Below are 22,613 nucleotides of genomic sequence, written 5' to 3' on the forward strand. Positions count from 1 at the left end.
ATGTATGTGCTTGTCCCAAGTCAGGAACCTTTAAGTCAGTGGTTGTCGTTTGTTTATGTGTTAGATATTTATTTTTCGTTCATTTTTCGTACCTAAATTAGGCCTTTAGTTTTCTCGTTTGAATTGTTTTATATTTTCATTTCGAGGCCTTGTATAGCTGACTATGCGGTATGAGCTTTGCTCATTGTTGAAGGCCGTATGGTGATCTAAAGTTCGTAATATCTGTGTCATTTGAACTCTTGTGGAGAGTTGTATCATTGGTAATCATACCACATCTTCTTTTTTATATCGTAATAGCAGTATAATGTTTATCTTAATCAAATACTATTTATTTGATACATATTGATTTGATGACATAAAAATCAAGAAGACAAACAAAAACTGTTTAATATATGGTTTAAAAGTCTTTTAATCAGATAACATTTACAAAAAACCCAAGTATTTGTAAGAATCTGTTCTTAAAGTACTCAATATTCCTATTGCAAATCCATGGTATGGCGATTGTATTTGTTTAACATGATCCTTCAAATGAACATGTCAATTTTCAAAATAATGCATATGCTTGATTACATGGTGCATTGTTTGTTACACTTCAAGAACCGATAACAAGAATCTGTATCATAAATTTACTGACATTTATTAGAAATTGTTACAACAAATGACAATTAAACTAGTTTTGCGTAAAACTATATATTTCGATGTTATCTACTTTTTAAACTATAAATATAAGTTATGCAATTTCCATCAACTGCAGGAAATTTGACACGTTAATACTGCTGGTGGACGTTTCGTCCGCAAGGGTTTTAATAGCCCAGTAGTCAGCACTTTTGTTTTGACATGAATATCAAGTATATGGTCATTTTTATAAAATTACTGTTCGCAAAGGTAATAAATCATTCGAAATACTAAGGATTGCTATTCAACTTTATACCTGTTTGGCTTTCTAACTATTTTGATCTGAGTGTAACTGGTGATTCTTATGGAGACGAAACGTGCGTCTGTGGTATCAAATTATAAGCCTGGTACTTTTTATAACTAACTATATTTTTTCCCAATGAGGTAAAAAGTGCCAGTCGTAGAGAATTTACATATTCAGATATAGGTAGATTAACTTGTTTTCTTTTTAGAAATACAGTGTTGACAATCTAACAATACAATAAGTACGATAACAGAAATAAGAACGACAACTCCTACATAACCTATAGCCTTCGCTGTCGGTCTATCTTCATATACACTGATCTTCGTCAATTTATACGCTGAAAATAGAAATATTTGATGACGAAAGCTGCAACTAAAACACAATAGAGTATGAATATCGAATAAATAATTTGTCATTGATCCATTTTATCAGTTTTGGTAAAGTAAGAGCAAATATACACTATAAGCCTTACTTTGTCACCAAACTTGTCACTTCATTCTGATTAAAACTTTTGTGGAGTATATAAAAATGTTGAAAATACGTTTTCTGTATACTTGACTTATGGATGTTAAGAAAAATCAAATAACTCTAGTTCATCGCTCGTATGTATCAACAAAATCGGGTTGTTTTTAAAGGGAAGTGAAAATGCAATTAATACGCGAGAAATCATTTTATGTGTAAAAATGTTTCAAAAAGTATTTCGTATTATAATCAATCCAATTATAATATATTATCGTGTTTCAAGTTACTGGTTAATGTTTTTTTCTGTACATTATCCTTCATATGAAAATTTTCCCGTTCATATTGTGAGAGATCTCTGTCATTTTTACAATATTAAAATATTGGAATGTCCTACCCCATGGACACTTTCCATGTGTTTTATTTATAAGACAAATTACATTGTATATATGTTAGCGGCAATAAGTGAAACTAAGCATTAAACTTAAATCCTAGGCAATACGCTAACGCCTAGGCATTAAGTTATTGCCTGAAATTTTCAGGCATTAAGCTTATTTCCTGAAATTTGATGATGGTTATTCATCCTATTGCCGAACATAATTTTAGGCAATAAATAAACTCTGTAATTTATGCATATTTCGTGATTTATTCTTGATATAAAGTCGCTTCTCAATTATATCTAGTATTACATGTATAATATACATTCATTTGACAGATCTTCAAAAGTATGTTTAATTAGTTATTTTAGCAGTTTAAAAAATATTAAAAAGATTTAAAATAGTAAAAAAGCGACTGTATCCAATTACAAAAGAGGGGAAATTCTGTAGAATAATTGAAAACTTGTATATTTCACTAGTCGAGCTGGTTTGAACTGCTCAAAAGTAGACAACATTAAGATGTGATTGTTTGCTCACACCATTTTCCAAATTTTTTTTATTGGTTAGGTGAATTTTTGTTGTTCACAGTTCCACAACTTGTGATAACATAAATTGCTATCAAGTTTTCATATTTTTAAATGATGATTTGATGCGTTTTAATATAAGTAACATATTTTATTAGTGATTCTATTTGTTGTCTCTTGTGGACAGTTGTCTCATTGGTAATCATACCACATCTTTTTTTTATTATATATTTAGGATGAAACTGGGCCCCGTAGTTTTGCATCAGTAAAATAAGGACAGCGGTTAAAACATACTAGCTAGGATAATCCTCAAAGATAAAGCTCAGATTGCTTCTAAGTGCATGCTGAGACATGTCGTAAGTCAGTCCTTACATTATCATAATTTCTGTCCTGAGAATATAATCTTATAGGACCAATCTTATGACAGTTTAATTTCGATCAACCTTGATCTCATAATGCTATTATGTAACAAATATATTTTTATTTAAATGAATAAATGTCTGTTATTTACTCACATTGATATTTAAGGCATTAATTTTAATGCCTGCACACATTTTTCAGGATTTAGGCTTAAATCCTAGGATAAAAAGTAAAATCACAAAAATACTGATCTTAGAGGAAAATCAATTAGGAAATTCCATAATCACATGTCAAAATCAAATAACCAAACGTATCAAAAACGAATGGACAAGAACTGTGTAAGACTAATGCCTAACATCATCTAGACAATAGACTTACTGCCTAGGCGTTAGCTTATTGTCTAGAATTAAAGCTTAATGCCTAATTTTACTTATTGCCGCTAACATATACATATGTCTACGTAAAAAGCTTAAAATAAAAATTTCCAACGAGACATTTGTTATGTCGCCAGGAGATATCGCCAATACATGATTCCTTTTCAGTTCATCTGATTCTTTAAGTTTTTGGTGTCTGTAACCTTAATTCTCCTTATCGATCTTGTGGATTTGAACACTAATTATTTACCGGAAGTGCCTAATTTACATGTGATTTGTGCTTACCATTTGTTTGTTCAGGGTCAATTGACAGGGTACGTTTCAATTCTGTTATTGTTGTTGGATTGGTTTTCACATTAGATATCTCCGGTTTACATGTTATTGGTTCTGGACTAATAAGTGGGATGTCTCCTGCTGTTAGTATATATTTTACAATTAATAATTAGACTTATATTTTATCAAGATGTGTATACCGCGTGACACATTTGTAATTTCTGCGCATGACCATGTAACAGTTTCCGCTTTACATAGTGATACAGTCACTAACTATATACAGCATTGTTTGGAATATCTATAGCGTCAGCGTGAAAACAATGCACGTTTGCAGAATAAGGTTAATTGATTGATATCTTGATAATACCATTTGAAACAATTTATGACTACAATACACAAAAAAACTCATAAAAAATACCAGATGTATCTGTGTACGCTAGACGCATTATCTTTCAAATGATATTCATCGCAATAAACTTGCTTGTTTAGGCGTATTTTATTTTGTTACAGAATAATTTTAATGCTTGACTGGACCTATGAGTTTGTTTTCTCTCTTAGAATCGTGTTTTTACAAGTGAATGGTGGATGTAGACGTAACTGATCAGAACATACTTGTTTTATCAAGCAGTTATTTCAATATGAGAACAGACAAAACGAAATCAATTGTGACTATGTCACAGTACACAATAACATATTTATCAAAAAAACAACACATGCAGATTTTGGTGAAAAAATTTGAAATATCTTCTCCCGAAAGATATGGTCTTCATTTGTCGAAATAGTTCATTCTTCAAAATTTTCACAATGTAAAAATAATCCGGCATTTTTTGCTGTATTTTTTCTAATAAAAAAATGACCGTTTATTTCTTCATAAACAAATTTTAATAAATGATACTCATTTTGTATTGAATCAAAATTTACTTAAAAAAAAGGTATATAACTCGCTTCACAGCAATGATTCAACTCAATCGAAACATTCAAGTTTCCCCGATATATCGCAGGATGACGTCGCAAACTGAAAATGTTAAAAATGTTACGTCAGCAAACAATACCGCCAATACATGATTCCTTTGAGATAATCTGATTCTTTCAGATTTTGGTGTCTGTTACCTTAATTTTCCTTATCGATCTTGTGGATTTGAACACAAATTATTTACCATAAGTGCCTAATTTCGAAAATAAGCAACACTCATATTAAACGGAGGTACGTACGATTATAAAGATAAAATGTTAGTTACAGTATTCATATAAGCTTAACATGTGATTTGTGCTTACCAGTTGTTTGTTCAGGGTCAATTGACAGGGTACGTTTCAATTCTGTTATTGTTGTTGGATTGATTTTCACACTAGATATCTCCGGTTCACATGTTATAGGTTCTGGACTAATAAGTGGGATGTCTCCTGCTGTTGGTATATATTTTACAATTAATAATTAGATTTATATCTATTCAAGACACATGTGTAATTTTTGCGCATGACCGTGTAACAGTTGCCGCTTTAAACAGTGATACAGTCATTGACTATATACAGCATTGTTTGGAATATCTATAGCGTCAGCGTCAGCGTGAAAACAATGCACGTTTGCAGAATAAGGTTAATAGATGGATATTTTGATAATATCATTTGAAACAATTTAAGAGTGTCAATACACAAAAACTCATCAAAAATACTAGGTGTATCTATGTACGCTAGACGCATTATCTTTCAAATGATATTCATCACAAAAAACTTGCTTGTTTAGCCGTATTTGTTTTGTTACAAGATAATTTTAATGTTTGACTGGACCTATGAGTTTGTTTTCTCTCTTAGAATCGTTTTTTTACAAGTGAACGGTGGATGTCGACGTTACTGATCAGAACATACTTGGTTTATCAAGCAGCTATTTAAATGTGAGAACAGACAACACGTAATCGATTGTGACTATGTCAGAGTACACAATAACATATTTATCAAAACATCAACATATGCAGATTTTGGTGAAAAAATTTGAAATATCTTCTCCCGAAAGGTATGGTCTTCATTTGTGGAAATAGTTCATTCTACACAATTTTCAAAATGTAAAAGGAATCCGGCATTTTTTTGCTGTATTTTAATCTAATAAAAAAATCATGACCATTTATTTCTTCATAAACAAATTTTAATAAATGATACTCATTTTGTATTAAGTCAAACAGGTCTACATTTGTAATACTCGCGTTTCCTCGATATATCGAAGTTTGACGTCGCAAATTAAACATGTTAAAAATGTCACGTCAGCAAGGTCACTACCTCCGATCCCCTGCTACTGTATCGTATAACATTGACGAAAAAAATAGACTAGATGAGAATCTTCGTTGCAGGTTATGCATGAAAAACAAGAGACTTGTTGTCGCACCCAATTATTTCTTTTTTATTTCATGCGATTCCTTCGTGTTTTGTTTTTTATTTGAATTGGTACATTCTGAAATGATTTGAACATCTCAAAATACGATTGCCTCTGATTCGTAGGATGTTCAACCCTGCGAATATATTGACGTATATATGTGGCACAAATGTTCGGTATTTCAGTTCTCTAATGCTCAACTTCGTATTTTATTTGGCCTTTTTACTTTTCTGATTCGAACATTACTACGGATTCTTTGTAGAAGAATAGCATTTCAGGCGTTAGACATTTTAAGCTTACGCTTGGTGATTGTGATGTGTTTACATATAATTAATTATATGAAGACAAGATGAGTTTACATATATTTTACCTAATCCATGCTTGAAGCATACTGCTCCTGTCAAGGCACTATTGTTGGTGTTACATGGTATCCATGCCTGATTTAGATGTGAATCAACAACAACACATTTTTCACTATAAGAACTCGGTGATAGCAAGTTTACAAACGATGGGTCATTATTCCAGTTTGACGGAGACCCCATTATAGAATGGGTACCAAGCCAAACTTGGGTACTTTTTATTCTGCAAATATAAAAACAATTGTTATCCGTAAACTAATTCTTCAAAAAAGAAGATGTGCACGGCGTATTCAAAACTTGAAATGCAAAATACCGACTTAAGGGGGTTCGCGGGTCTAAATCATTTATATATGCTTGGTCCGTTTCTGTGTGTGTTACGTTTCGGTGTTATGTCGTTGTTCTCCTCTTATATTTAATGCGTTTCCCTCGGTTTTAGTTTGTTACCCCGATTTTGTTTTTTGTCCATGAATTTATGAGTTTTGAACAGCGGTATACTACTGTTGCCTTTATTTATATAGGATTTCTCTATATTTTTCTATTAATGAACTTTATCTTATAGTTAATAGAAAAATGAAATAAAAAAGTGGGGTCATCGTTCATTTGCGCTCATAATCTGCCTTCGAAAGAAGCATACATTTTTGTAAAGGGTTTTTTTTCTGTTGAAATAATAGGAGAAATAAAGGTACTATCGAAATAAAAAAAAAAAAAATGAAAACGAAATTTATTAAAGAAATCGCTAAAATTTTACAATGATTTAGTTTGAGTACAGCTTATATGAAAATTATATTAAAAATGATAGGTCACCGATGAGTTGAAAAAGATATTTCAATTTTAGAGCCAAAAAATGGCATTTTTCCACCAAAGGGAGATAATTTGGAACTTTTTCAATGATGTATACATTTTGAAAGTCATATGGGGCCAATACGAATTGATTGTTTTGAATGATTTTTGTACCATATGACAAAGTAACAACTACAAAAGGAAACAAATAAAATTTGAAATGAAAAATAAATGTTTGATTTTTTCTGAAATTTTTATACCCCCGAGCCTCCTTAACCATTTCCTTTTACGTAAATGGTTTACAATGAACAAGACATCGATGTATACTGGTATATGCAGTTTTCAATTTTATTATTTATGCTTACAATGTTCGTTCTCATTACTGACTCAATCTAAAAATGCTAAAAATCATATATAACGTCAATATCAGATTAAAATACTAATGCACCCATTTTAAAATTCCATGAAAACCATACCAGGAATAGTTGGCATTGCTGACTTATCGAAAGCACCAGCGTAAACACAGGTTGGTTGCGTTCACAATTGGTCGTTGTGATAACATTTTTATTTTATGGTCGAAGTCTCATCACTCGTATGAACAAAATTATATATACTATATCGCTGATTAAAAGTCATAAATCGATTGAGAGAAAAACAAATCCAAGTTGAAAACTAAAACCGAGAGAAACACATCAACTATAACATGTATAAAAGAGGGACGAAAGATACCAAAGGGACAGTCAAACTCATAAATCCAAAACAAACTGACAATGCCATGGCTAAAAATAAAAAAAACAAACAGAAAAACAACAGTACACATGACACAACATAGAAAACTAAAGAATAAACAACACGAACCCCACCAAAAACTAGGGGTGATCTCAGGTGCTCCGGAAGGGTAAGCAGATCCTGCTCCACATATGGCACCCGTCGTGTTGCTTATGTGATTATATAGAAACAACGAAACAACAGAATACTGAAGTGCCACAGAAAAACAAACGACAGTGCTAAATACATCGACACTAACACGACTAACTATTAGATAAAAACTTCAATATTCCTGACTTGGAACAGAACATTTTAAAAAAAAAGTGGGCTGAACCTGGTTTTTTTTGCTACTCGATTTCAGTGGAAATGCGTTAAAAACTGTTATGTTTAAAATACCTTTGAAATAATCACAATCCAATAAAGGCAACAGTAGTATACCACTGTTCAACACTCGTAAATCCATGGACAAAAACAAATGACTCCTGCAAAACCAGTCAATGAGAATATAACTTGGTAAAAAACATAAAACAGCAAATTGCGTTCAAAATAAGCAAGCTTTCTGTAAAATAGGTTCAATGTTATAGGCTCTAGTGTGCCGATGTCTCTGAAATGAGGTGAGACATTTTAACCATTTAAACTAGAGTTATCTACTTACAACAATACTGTACTCAAAACGTCATCCATGATAAACTGATAATTTTGGTTGTCTATAATTGGTGCAAGGTAGCCACCGTTGTCCCGACACTGATTCATGGCATCGACAATTGTCCATGACGTCAATGATGAAGGCTTACTTGTAAACCAGTAACAGTGTTCTCTGTACTGTTGATCAGCGGTGGAGTTCCATTTTAAACAATTTTCTAAAAGAGTTTAATTTCCAGTAAAATATTTGTAAACTGTGTATATAAACTCACAATAGATACCAGGGCTAAATTTTGTATATACGCCAGACGCGCGTTTCGTCTACAAAAGACTAATCAGTGACGCTCAAATCCAAAAAAGTTAAAAAGACCAAATAAAGTACGAAGTTGAAGAGCATTGAGGACCATGCACTTCAGTTTATTAACCAGAGTCAAAGCTGTATAAAGTTGGGCTTGTGGTGGTTTTTTTTCTCGTGGATTGAAATATGTTCGACCATATTTATATGTTCAGTTGTATTTTAAGGATTTTACAAAGATGAGTTTGTGAATACACCCTGTTGGAGGCGTTTCTTGTAGACATAATTAGTACTGAATGCCAGTTCTTATATATATATATATATATATATAACTCGTCTAAACATCAACCCAACAATGTTAGATCTGTAAATTTGCTTTCGCAAATTTTTGGTTCTTCCCTCGTCGGGATTCGAACCCATGCTACTGTGATATCAAGACACCAAATCGCCTGCACTGCAGCCGTCCCGCTAGACCACACGACCACCTGGGCTCTCAATTTAAAAGAGTTTTCGCTGGCCGTGTGTTACCTTTCCTCGTCAGTTTTCAGGAAAGGTAACACACGGCCAGCGAAAACTCTTTTAAATTGAGAGCCCAGGTGGTCGTGTGGTCTAGCGGGACGGCTGCAGTGCAGGCGATTTGGTGTCTTGATATCACAGTAGCATGGGTTCGAATCCCGAAGAGGGAAGAACCAAAAATTTGCGAAAGCAAATTTACAGATCTAACATTGTTGGGTTGATGTTTAGACGAGTTGTATATACATTATGTACTCAGCCATGTATCACCATCATTGATGGTGATCCGATGGATACATCTGTTGTAGAGTTGTCACTGACTCAGACGTACTTATAAATATAATTATTTTCTGTGACTGTATATAACATTCATTTGTAGGATCCTTTACTATAGATAATTTAGCTGATCTGTAACAATAACATCTTCATGCCTTATATATCATGTACTGTAGTACGCCGCTAGATTAAAACTGACGAGGAAAGGTAACACACGGCCAGCGAAAACTCTTTTAAATTGAGAGCCCAGGTGGTCGTGTGGTCTAGCGGGACGGCTGCAGTGCAGGCGATTTGGTGTCTTGATATCACAGTAGCATGGGTTCGAATCCCGACGAGGGAAGAACCAAAAATTTGCGAAAGCAAATTTACAGATCTAACATTGTTGGGTTGATGTTTAGACGAGTTGTATATACATTATGTACTCAGCCATGTATCACCATCATTGATGGTGATCCGATGGATACATCTGTTGTAGAGTTGTCAGACGTACTTATATATATATATATATATATATATATATATAGATTGCCTAACAATGTAAGTTTAACACACTCTTTAGTATGTAAATATAAGAATGTTTAAAATATTTACAAAAAGATGAAAATAAACGCAATATTTCGCTAGACCAACTAGCTTTATCAAGCGTGCATCTATCCAGGTGAAATCGGATGTAGATGATAAGAAACTTTTGCAGCTCAACGTCTATGTTGTACTGAACTGCCTTTAAAATAAGAAAATTTTGCAGCTCAATGTCTATGACTTCTTGCATTTAGCTGCTTTGAAAATAAGAAAATTTTGCAGATCAATGTACATGTTGCACTTGGATTTAGCTACCTTAAAAATACATAATTGGTAGTTGAAGTTAGCAACGTCCATTGGCCAATATTACGGGATAAAAAGGACGATGCTTTGTTTTAAATTATTCTTTATTTTTCCTGTATCTTTTTTCGTCTTTTTCGTTAAGACCATCAGGTTCTAAAGTGTGGAGTTGGTGGATCCAAAAGTTTTCTCTTCTCCTTCTCGCCGTGGTGTCCCATTCGGTGTTGACTTCTATAATTTGGAAAGTGACATTATCAAAAGGATGTTTCGTTGAACGAAGATGTCTTGTGAGAGGACAGTTTTTGTTGGTTTTGTACGATGAACGATGGTTATTGAGCCGAATATTAAATTTGTCCATTGTTTCTCCCACATACTGAATGCCACAAGTGTCACATGTTAATATATAAATTGAGTTCTCCGTTTTACAGTTGGAATTAGAGTAGATGGTATAATTTTGTTTAGTAACGGAACTGATGAAAGAACTGCTTGTATTGGCAGCTTTACAACACAAACAATTCCTTCGACCACATTGTTTGTAGCAACCGGGCGATGGATTAGGCTGCGTTGCTAATACAGATGTCACTAATTTGTCACGGATGTTTTTAGGTCTTCGGAAGGCCATGACCGGTGGTGAAGAAAATACTTTTTTTTAGATTTAAATCATTTTCTATAATTTTCCAATGCTTCTGAACAATGGATGACACATTTTTAAAATCAGGATGGTAAGTGAGTACAAGGGGTGTTCTGTTAGCTGCTTTATTCTTATCTTTGTACTCAACAAGTTCTTGGCGACTAGTTTTGTTTGCTCTTTCGAAAGCGCTATCAATGATGTTGTTATTGTATCCTCGAACAACTAGATGTTTACGAAGTTGTCCAAGTCTAGCATTTTTCGTATTTTCAGTAGAGCATATTATCTTGATTCGCAATGCCTGGCTGAATGGGATACCATGGGAGCAGTGTTTAGGATGGCAACTTTTAGGAGAAAGGAATTGATGTTTGTCCGTTTGTTTGGTATGGAGGTCCGTTATAATGGTTCCGTTCTTGATGTAACTCGTAGTATCGAGGAAGGTTATTTTCTCCATAGATGATTCATATGTAAATTTTATTGAATGGTGGAAAGAGTTGCAGTGTTCTAGAAATTCATTAAGATATTCTTGTGAATCTGTCCATTTGAAATCAATATCGTCAATGAATCGGAACCATGATAAGGGCTGATATGGAGCACTAGCCAAGAGGCGTTTTTCAAGTTGGCCCATAAATATGTTGGCATATGACGGGGCCATTTTTGTGCCCATACTAGTACCGTCTATCTGGAGATAGTGTTTTTCATTGAAAGAGAAGTTGTTATTCTCCAGTACTAATTTCAGAAGTGTAACAAGGCACTCAGTAGGAGGATTTTTTTCACGACGAGTGTTCCATGCCTCTTCACAGGCTGCTATTCCTTCGTCTTGTGGAATGTTGGTATATAAAGAAGACACGTCCATGGATGCAAGTATAGTATTGCTTGGTAAAGGATTGAGGCTTTCCATTTTCTTGAGATAATCAGTTGTATCTTGAATGCATGAGGGTAGTTCTTTCACATGAGGTCTTAGATGATGGTCTACAAATTCTGATATCTTTTCAGTTGGATGACTATTCGCTGACACAATTGGTCGACCTGGATTGCCCGTTTTATGTATTTTAGGCAACATATAGAATCGTCCGGCCTTTGCTTCGTTCTCAAGAGGTCGGAGATAATCAAAGGTGTCATTGTCTATATGCTTTTTGTCGAACATCTCATGAAGGATGGTGTTGATCCTTCGAATAGTATTAAGCGTTGGATCTGTGGTTAATTGTTTATAAAAAATGGAGTTAGAAAGTTGTTGAAATTCATACAATTTAAGCGAATGTTAAACAACTGCGTGGGAATACAGTCCCAATAAAGATTCCCACGCAGTTGTTTAACATCTCAACTATCACCACCTTTTGGAATTCAGAGTTGTGCCAGTTCACATCGTAAATTACTAATTTTATTTTGACATATCTCTGTAGTCTTTGCGCCGTGTTTGGAAATTTTAACATTGTTCCAGCGTTCGCTTAAATTGTATGAATTTCAAGATTTTGATAGAGTCTTAATTTGTATTGACATGATTCATTTGTCATCGTGCTATTACCGAGGAAGGATATCTGTTATCCGAAATATCTAACATATTGTTGTTTTATTGTGTTTTTGGTGATGTTGTACCCTTTTAGACTTATTATATATATATATATATATATATATACTATCCAATTTCAGAGGAATGGTCAATGGTAAATGATGTATAATATTGTTGATATCGCCCCACACGAAAGTCGTTAAGATATCATTGACATATTGCAAATTATTCTACTAAAGCTGGAGCTAGGTGCAGCAGGGAGTGAGCTTAATTTCTGTTTAAAAGGCTGTAGTGTGACTGCGAGAGAGAGACCATTTCAAGAAAACCGCTATTTTTCTAGTTGTTGGCTTTCTCAACCGAATGTAATGTTTTTTTGTCATGAACCCTTTTGGTATTTAGAAATTATTTTTTTTAATATGTACACGTGTATTAATCATGGATAAGAAATCATATTTTGTATACAATTATGAAACAAAAGCAACAAAAAACAAACATGATATCAAAAGCAAAGTAGACGCATTTCCATTGTGTCCCAAATCTCAATGTGACAGTGTGGTCTTAAACAATAAAACAAAAACTTTAAGAGAAAAATGAATATAATTAATGGACTGGTCATTAATTTACGCCACATCAGCACAGCAAGGCTGTATCGCAGCGAGGGATGCATATACAAGAAAATCGCCGTGCAACAAAAAACAAATTAAAATAATTACTAGCAACCTACCTTTTTTATAACATAACATTTCATCCCGAAAAATGTTTGTACATGACTTGTCCTGAGTTTTATTTGGCAGATGTAAGGTTCTCCCGTTAATCGCAGCACAGTTTTGGTCCGATCCTCCGTTCGGCTGCTGGGTAAATTGGCTTGTCCCAACCCAAAAGGTCGACCAAAAGTCGTTGTTTGTTATGCTTGACCCGTCTAAATGGGTCCAAGTGTCTTCTTCAGCTACGTCCATCACACCAATAAATGTTTCCCCTCTATAAAAATGATGGTAATTACATGAAGGATATAAGTCAATTAACATCATAGTGAACGATTGTATAGATATTCTATGTTTTTGAAGGATGATTTTGTGGTCCTATGATAGGCATTTCAGTTTTAGATGTTATTCTGTATCTTGTTCAATTCACCTCAGTCCAAAATCATGCAAATTTGCATACTCATAGAAATACACCATGATGAGATATACCTATTGTCCAAATTAATTTATGATATCTTTAAAAACAACGAGGAGGGGGGGGGGGATGTTGAAAAAAATCAATAAAAGGGAGATAACTTCAAAAGGGAATGGTGAAATTCTACAAGTTCATCAGGTAAAATTCAGAATGACAGTTCAAATTTGGTATTGATAACTTCTATAAAAGAGGGCGTGCTTAAAAATAAGCTGGAAGAAGAAAAAAAAAACATAAGGTCTTTCCTCGAATAGGGGAAACGTAAATTGCAGCAGTTGTAGGCTAACTTACGTCCTTCTGTAATAAAGCAAAGCCATACCGCTATATAAGGACTTGACAAAACAAAATTAAAAAAAATCTAAAACATACGCGCTACTAGGTCTTAAATTTTCCATAAAATTATACTGCTCTATGTCTATGTATGGTGCCAATCCATGCCCGTCTTCAGCACAAAGCCTGTTCGCCTCAAATACATTTATTGACTTTAGTGACCTTTTGTACCAGTAACAGTGGTGTCTGTAAATGCCATCTAACGATGAATACCATTTTAAACAATCAACAGCAAAGCACGAATACCCTAAAAATATGAAAGAAGAAAACATTTTATTGAAACTCTCTGGTTTTATTATTGGGCACGCGGATTTGTCCTTTCGATGTTCTTTTGAATAAAGTTTCAAAATAATTTACGCGCTTTGATAGAATTTAACAAATATTTTCTTTTCATCCATCCATGTCAATAACCAGATGTTTGGGAATCTCCTATTTTTGATTTTTGTCAGATTTTAGGATTTTCTGGGTTGATCCATATAGTGCAAATCAATATTTTGCTCGCTAACCCCTACGTTTCTGTTCTTAATGTTCTATATAGTGTAAAAGCTATATTCAAAAAAAATTAAATCTTTGTTCCTTTTTAACAGTTTTTCGTATATGAAAAAAAGGTAGCCAATATTAAATGGATGTTCAACCTTGAGAGTTGACATTCATTTTCCTCCAATCTTTCAATTGATTATATCTCGTAGACAAAGTCACAGATTTTTTTTTTCCTACTATTTTTAGTCCCGTTATTTATGCTCATTTATATACAATTAGTTCAAGACATTTTTTTACAAAGCTTGTTATTTTGAACAACAAAAGCCACCAAAAAGAAAAAAAAAAACCATAGGGAGAATTAATCACACCATTAATATTTTTCTCCAAAAAAATATTATGAATTTTCAGAACAAGATAAGATTAATACTAACATTATATGCCAGCTTTAGCTGGCAATTATGGTAGAAGCATCGTTTTGGAATAAAGAATGATAACTCTCTCTACACGACCCATCTGAAAAGTTTCGTCACTCTCGTTAAATCTCGTACGACTATTTTTGTTTAATGGCTGCCGAATTTAACGTTTCAACGTGAGCTTGAAAATACGGGACAGATCGGAATAAATACGATGTTTAATACGACATTAATTTTTATTTGTTAACAAAAACAAGGATTCAGAAATTTTGGTAACTTGTGTAGCTTATTTTAATTTTATTGTACCACGGAAATTACCGAAGTTAGGACAACAACAACTGACGCCATGTTTCGTCTGCTTCAACTTTTCATTATCAGTGAGGTCAAAACAAATTACTGAAATAATCACAGGTACTTCATTTAAAAGTCACAAAATCATAATTAACGATAACACCTTTAGCGTAAAAGTTCCGTGCAGCCATGGTAACACAGAAAAAACCTCTGCAAGCAATACATTTCGGATTACACATCAAGGAACAGTGATAATGACGTTGGTTATACTGTTGAATGTGATCACGGTCATTCATGTAGCCAATGGCGAATCCAGAACTTTTCATAAGGGGGGCACGCTGACGGGGCGCTCCAGTCATGCTTCAGTGATTCTCTATATAATATAATCAACAAATTTTTTTCCACGAAAATGCCCCCCCCCCCTGGATCCGCCTATGGTAGCCCACAGACTAAATCACAACTTTAATAACAAAAGTTTAAAATAAAAAAAATATATTGAAATAATTCACAATCTTCTAATTCTGTACTTCTGTAAATCTTTTCATTGATTATGTCACATATCAGATATCTACCTTATAAGTCAGAAGTCCCAGGAGAAGGACACTGTTTTGCTTTCTCTCTCTCTAAGTTTAATCATAAAAGGAGACTTGAGTCTGAGTAGTACATTTAGTACTGTATATGTATGCTCCCATATTGTTCAAAATTGGATTTTATGGGAAACTGGAGTTATTATGATAACCCATGAGAATATCATGACTTTGATAGGTATATACAGGGCATGTTACTTGAAAGTATGTGGGCTACATCCTTTAAAATTCAAGCTGCAGCAGTCCCCTGTATATTGTATGCGTCAGTTTAAACCTGATCAAAGCATTTTTACTCTGTCAAGTACTTGATCACTATATACATGTATCACTATCAGGTTCACATTTCAATCTATTTACCAATACACACTTTATATGGTTACATGTATATAACACCACAGTACCAAAATTGCACTCAGTTACCAAATTGCGCCTATTCAGCCAAAAAAAAAACTTGCAGAAATCTTACAAGTTTTCTTTCACCATTATCTAATTAAATCATCTTTTTAAAATGAGCAAATTAAATTTATTACCAGCATCCTTTTCTTCAAAAAATAATAGTTGAAGCATGGATTAATGTCAAATTGTTTGAAATATTTGAAGAAATAAAACAAAACATATGTTTATATTCCAGTTTTAAGGATTTGAAATAAACCATACATGTAATGATGTATGGAATTTGGGTACTGACCTCATTACAGTATCAATGATTTCAAAATAAAATTGGCGTAACTATATTGTAAACAAGGATAGTCTACAAAATAAGCACAGAATAAACTTTTGCATGGTACATTTAAAAAAGTTCGTGAAAAAAACTGACAATACAGTAGCAATTTGGGTATTCTCATGTTAATAGCAACTTCACAACAGAACTACAAATTTATTTTCATGACCAAAAAAAAAAAGGACAAACCTAAAGGCAATAAAATGCTTCGCCAAGCACAGCCTGATATGACCACAGATGTATATTTAGCATATAAAAAATTCAAATTTTTATGTCATTTGAAATCAAACATTTTTTAATTTTGGACCCTTCAAACTTCAATATGGACTAATTTGAAAACAAGTATCAGGTGAACCCAAACATTTCTATTCAGCAGAAGTCTCTAACTCCTTAATTTCATATGATAGTAAGTCCTACAAAGATATTGAAAATGTGTACATTTCATTTTTTTTCTAGCTTCTCTCATGTGAAAGCGGTACCTTTTTGGTCACTATTTATGTGTTGCGTCGAAATAAGAATTGTAACACTTTATAGTGACTGAACAGGTTAAACAAATACTACTCAAAAAACAGAAAAAGAAGACAACTTGGAACAGCACCAGCCATGCCAGTATATGTATGAATAAAAACTCAGATCAGAATAGCATGGATAATATGTTAGTTATTTTTCCTTGTGAATATAAAGTGAGGAAAGTTATCAATAATTCTGCAGATAATGCAATTTTATTAAGTGTTTTGTATATAATCAGTAAAACATTCAAACAGGCTAAACCCAATTTGTATTACTGAAAGTTTCAAACAATGACAAGTGTTATTTATCAAATAACTCATGTGTTACTGTGAGAAAGAAAAATCATGTGTAATTTTGGGAATGAAAGGGATAGAAGATCCTTTTGCAGCGCACTGGCGCATGTCAACTGTGAATATATATATATACTAACCAAATACATTTTCTTTATCATGATACTCACGTCCATTCATTTATACTCAAGTTATTGTCTGGAAACTAAATGTGTCTTCTTGAAAACAACTATGACATGATTAAGCATTACTCAAAGGCAAATTTTTAACATGCTTGTATTTCCCATTTCCATTCACATTTGTATTCTCAATTTCTGTTGTCATATAAAAACTTGAAAAGTAAGCTACATCATGTACATGTAACAAAAAAAATATATGCAAGAAATGACATAAAACTGACTCTGAATTTGTACATGAAATTGATGTAGAAATCACAAACTGAAGATGATCAGGAATACAAATTGTTTTTTTTTATTCGCGTCAGATTTTTTTCACCGAAGCCCTTCAACGCTAACAATTAAAATTATTTAGTCAAAATTTAACACTAGTATTAAGGTTTATCATAACAAATTGGCAAATACGGCCATTGTCACCTAAAAAACTACTGTGTACAGACTTACCTGTGCGGTTTGGGAAGTTTTAAATGTTTTAAGATATATAAAAGTTAAATTTATTTTGCATATCTGAAAGATAAAATCATTTTTGGTGAAGATCTGGATTCAAAATATTTTTTTTTGTCCTCTGCTTGAACAGATTTTTTATTCATCAATTTGGGAATCAGAATATTTTTTTTCGAAAAAATACCATAACCCCTTCTGCCTTTCCAAGTTCAATGATCGTTCCCTAAACATTTTCAATCTGAACTTATAATTTTATTTTAGACATAAACAATATGTTAATGTAGCCTAGGACATTCGTTCTGAACATACATTAAACATTTGCCACTGAATGTTAAACAACCAACTACCAATCAATATATATAGGACATTGTCTTAGTATAAAGCTGGCATTTAAGGTAGCGCCTTCCTCATATTAATTATTTATGTTTTAAAAGGGGCGAAAGATATCAAAGGGACATTCAAACTATAAGTCGCCATTGCTAAAGAGTCACAAGTTGATCTTGCAAGTAAAAATAGATGTTCAATACACATTACAGTTACATTAAAAGATTACTACCTAGCCAAAAAAGATTTACGAGACACTCAATTTGGAATAAAACACATTTAAAATATATAATTTATTTAATATTTACAAGCACGCGTACGTCTTAGATAAGGATGTCAAAATTCCACATTTTACAAAGTAAAAATCGATATGAAAATGGCAATATTGTGATTAAGTTAATACTATTGTTGATGAATTTATCTTTTAAAAAGAATATACAAGTATTTAAGACAATATTACACGTTGACAATACCACAATCCATCTTTTGTGTCGATTTTAAAAACTCAAAAGCGGAAAACGGATCTTGTAGCGCCAGACATGAGACTAACATTTATTTCATGGAACAAAGAAGTACTTTGCTTTTTAAATTTTCGCACATTTTAGTATATTTCAGGATGTTTGTTTTATTCGAAATATATCATTTCATTTCTAAAATATTCGATTTCCAACAACATTTTGAATATAACCGTATATTGAACAACACGCTTAATAGAAAAGCTATTATTAGTTATGATTTAGTGTAAACATATTTCAATAATACAATTTCGAGATAGATAATAGGCTCAATTTTAGTATCAAAATATAAAGACAATTGTATTTTGATACTAAAATTGAGTTTAGTTTAGTTTAAACATATTTATTAAAAGTGCATTGGGAAACAAGTTTTTCAACTTATATTAATCCCTTTCCAAGTAATATCATAGTACAACATATTCTTATTCTTATATCAACCTTTTAAAATATCTTGATAAACTTTCTGTTTTGAGGGAGAAAAGAGAAGGAAATGCATAACATTAAAAATATGAAATCAACTATGTCTTTTTAATAAACAAGTCTACGAATTAGACAAAACATTAAACTTGTTGTCTGTATCAAACATTTATCAAACCAGTTGCTGATTCAGAGAACCTCATTTCATATGATTAAATGATCAATTTGACCTAATTGTCAACCAGTGGTATAATACTATGGGGTTTTGATACCCGAGACTGAACTATCTCTTTGGGAGCAACCATGTAGTTTCAATGGAAATATTTGTGGCTTTTTGTCAGAAATTGTTTTTCGAAGCCTTCAATCTCATTTTCTTAAACATTAGACACTATAAGGTATAGGGAAAATCTTTCTTCAGAATATTTTTTTCTCATTTGCATGACTACAATACTTTTTTCGTCAAATTAGGGATCAGAGTTATTTCAGGAAAAAACACACACCTCCCCTTTTAAAGTTCCCTTAAGCTGTCAATAAACCACTAGCTTGAACACTCTCCAGAAAACTCATAATATATGTTCGGCTATAAAATGCACCGACATGAAAAATATAACAGTATTCGTTTGAGAAAACGAATGGCATAATTTATAGCAAAACAGTTTAGGAAAATAAAATACTAGTATGACAGAGATGAACCAACGACAATCAATGAACTACTTGCTCCTGACTTGGGCACAGGCACATACAGAATGTGGTGGGATAAAGTTGTTTGTGAATTATTGAGTCAGTTAAATTTGAGGTACTAATCGGCACAAATACAATGAGTGATACGAGAATAAAAAATGAGGCAATTTGTAATCTTTTTTGCAGAATATCATTTGTCTTACCTTGCATTAGAAGAATTAGAAAATCAAATTGTAACTTCACCATCTCCTGAATTTTTTAAATATACTCTATGTTTAAGCCTTTGTTCCGAATAAACTAAAAGATACTACAGCATTGTTCTTAAGAAACTCAAAGAGACTATTGCCTTTGTTTCTGAAAATTCATCATCTCCTGAATTTTCCGAATATATGAAATGCTAACTTTTGAATGGTTCTACAGGTGTATACTGTTACTGTCAATTGATATATGTTAGTCATAGCTTTAATTATTGAGCTATTCCTTTTTTATCACATGTTGAAATGCTGTCCAATATTAACGCGTAAAAAATTACATAGAAAATAAAACGTATTGATAATTTTGTATATGAATTTTTCTGAACTAATGACTACATACATCTACGTGCAATACATAAGGTTAAATTGAACAGATACAAAGACTAGAAATTAAGTCAAATAACTAACTCAATTCAACATTACGTATTATATTGTATATACTTTGTATGACTTTAACTTTGATTTATAAAATATTTTACGTAGCAAAGTATTTTGTTTTCTTTGTTGATTGTCTAACTGCAATACAATAATAAGCAACACATTTTTTTAGAACACACCTTTTATTTTCACTTATCATGCTACATGTAATTATGAAACAATAAATAAACTCATCATAGATATCAGGACTAAATTTAGTATCTACGCCAGACGCGCATTTCGTCTACAAAAGACTCATCAGTGACGCTCAAATCCCAAAAAGTTCAAAAGGCCAAATATAGTACGAAATTGAAGAGCATTTGGAAACAGTTAATTTATAAATATAACCATAGCAATGACAATTCATGTAAGCACAAAAAGTGCTGACTGCTGGGCTTGTGATACCCTCGGGGAAATAAATCTCTACCAGCAGTGGCATTGACCCAGTGGTTGTAAATAAACTCATCCTAGATACCAGGACTAAATTTAGTATATACGCCAGACAAAAGACTCACCAGTGACGCTCGAATCTTAAAAAGTTAAATGGCCAAATATAGTACGAAGTTGAAGAGCATTGAGGACCAAAATTCCTTAAAGTTTTGCCTAATACAGCTAAGGTTATCTATGCCTGATCAGGTAGAAAAAGCCTTAGTATTTCAAAAAATTCAAACATTTGTAAACAGTAAATTTATAAATATAACCATATCAATGACAATTAATAAGTTATCAAATATAATATGTAAAAAAGACCATTTTTTTATTTATATAAATTGTAATTTCTTTGCAATATGATATTCATGACATTTGTATTTCTTCATTCTTTTCTTGAACTCAACCATATTAGGTCTTTTTTCATTAAATTTACATTTAGATATTTATATATAAATAATTCGTTGTGAGTATGACTATTAGTAATAAGCTACCATGTTTTTAACCAAGAACCACAGTCTCTAGGTACATGTATATAAAAACAGACAGTCAAAATGAAAAAGGTATTGTGCATTCAAGAAACGGTTGTTCACTGATTTCTTCCCCAAGTTTTCATAAAATACATAACTTGGAAACTTTAAATTTGATTTTGTACAGAAAAGTTGCATATTTCTTTTGTTTTAGTTCTTAAAAATATCATTTTTTTTTCTTTTTAGCTCACCGGTCCGAAGGAACTGTGAGCTTGTGCCATTACTCGGTGTCCATCGTTTTCGTCCGTCCGGTGTAAACCATTTCACACATCTTCTACTGAATTAATTCCTTACTTATCTAAAATGAATGATCCTTAGGGTATCAAAGATTAAGTGTGTGTTTTATTTTCTGTTTCATCAAAATAACAAAAATAGCACATAGGGGCCCAATGCAGTTTTAGGCTTCTATCTTAAAAACCAAAGCATTAAGTGCAAATTTGATACAAGTAAAGTTGTTTATTATGTGAAGTTCTATCAGCCATGCAATTTTCAGATGAATTTAACAACCCATTGTTGGGTTGGTGTCACTGTATTTGTAATTTTAAGGAAATTTTGCAATTTTTGGTTATTATCTTGAATATTATTAATGACAAAGATAAACTGTAAACAGCAAAAAAGTAAATTGACCCCTTTAGGAGTTATTAAACTTTAAAGACAATTGCTCACAATTTGTTCATCTAGTTTGCTTACTTGAGAACATGTTTTCCTTTGAAACTGCTGAATCAATTTTGGGCAAACTTTGGCTGAATGAGTTTCAGAGTATCTAGCATAAATTTTGTATTGTATGTCCTTGTATGTCAAGAAACATGAAACTGTAAAGAAAATATGACAGATACAAAGAAGAGTTAAATGAAATTTTCAAGTCACTCATTAATATATATTGAACAGCAAAAAAATCATAAATGAAAGATTTCAGAAACAATTTACAGGAGAGCGATTCAGGCTCTAGGGAGCCTCTCGTTTCAATTGCTTCTGTAATTTGAAATTATTACGACAGACACATACAGATTATACCTAACTATAACTATTGACGGGGTAATAGTCTTTAAAACTGTTGATTGGCAAATAGTCTGTGAAATGAAATGAACTAGCACAAATATCAAAATGAATATTTCATTCTTTTTTTATATCATTATATATATAAAAACACATACTGATGTATAACATGTATAATAATAGTTATTGTCATTAAATGATAGTGTTCACCCTTTTTATGTGTAGGACAAGAAACATGATAATAAAGAAAGATATAAACTGTTAGAAAAGAAAAGATCTGCAAAACAAAATAAACAGAAGACAACAAGGCCTAAATGGCAACACCACTTCTATATATAATAACAGTGATTGCCCATTACTGATGACTGTAATAGAAATAAAAAGATGTGGTATGGTA

At 32.4% G+C, this 22,613-nt stretch overlaps 2 protein-coding genes across 2 annotated transcripts in view; both read right to left on the reverse strand.

The window, feature by feature from the left end:
• Positions 1–22,613, reverse strand: part of LOC139526915 (uncharacterized) — a 350,297-nt gene that overhangs the window by 268,639 nt on the left and 59,045 nt on the right. The window lies entirely within an intron of this gene.
• LOC139528986 (uncharacterized) overlaps positions 769–22,613 on the reverse strand; it is an 88,068-nt gene continuing 66,223 nt past the window's right edge. Inside the window, exon 5 of the mRNA XM_071325227.1 lies at positions 769–1,256. Coding sequence (XP_071181328.1) covers positions 1,108–1,256 — 149 coding nt within the window. The 3' untranslated portion in view covers positions 769–1,107. The remainder of the gene's footprint in view (positions 1,257–22,613) is intronic.

Source organism: Mytilus edulis, chromosome 6, assembly GCF_963676685.1.
Source record: "Mytilus edulis chromosome 6, xbMytEdul2.2, whole genome shotgun sequence".
In the NCBI taxonomy this organism is placed as follows: domain Eukaryota; kingdom Metazoa; phylum Mollusca; class Bivalvia; order Mytilida; family Mytilidae; genus Mytilus; species Mytilus edulis.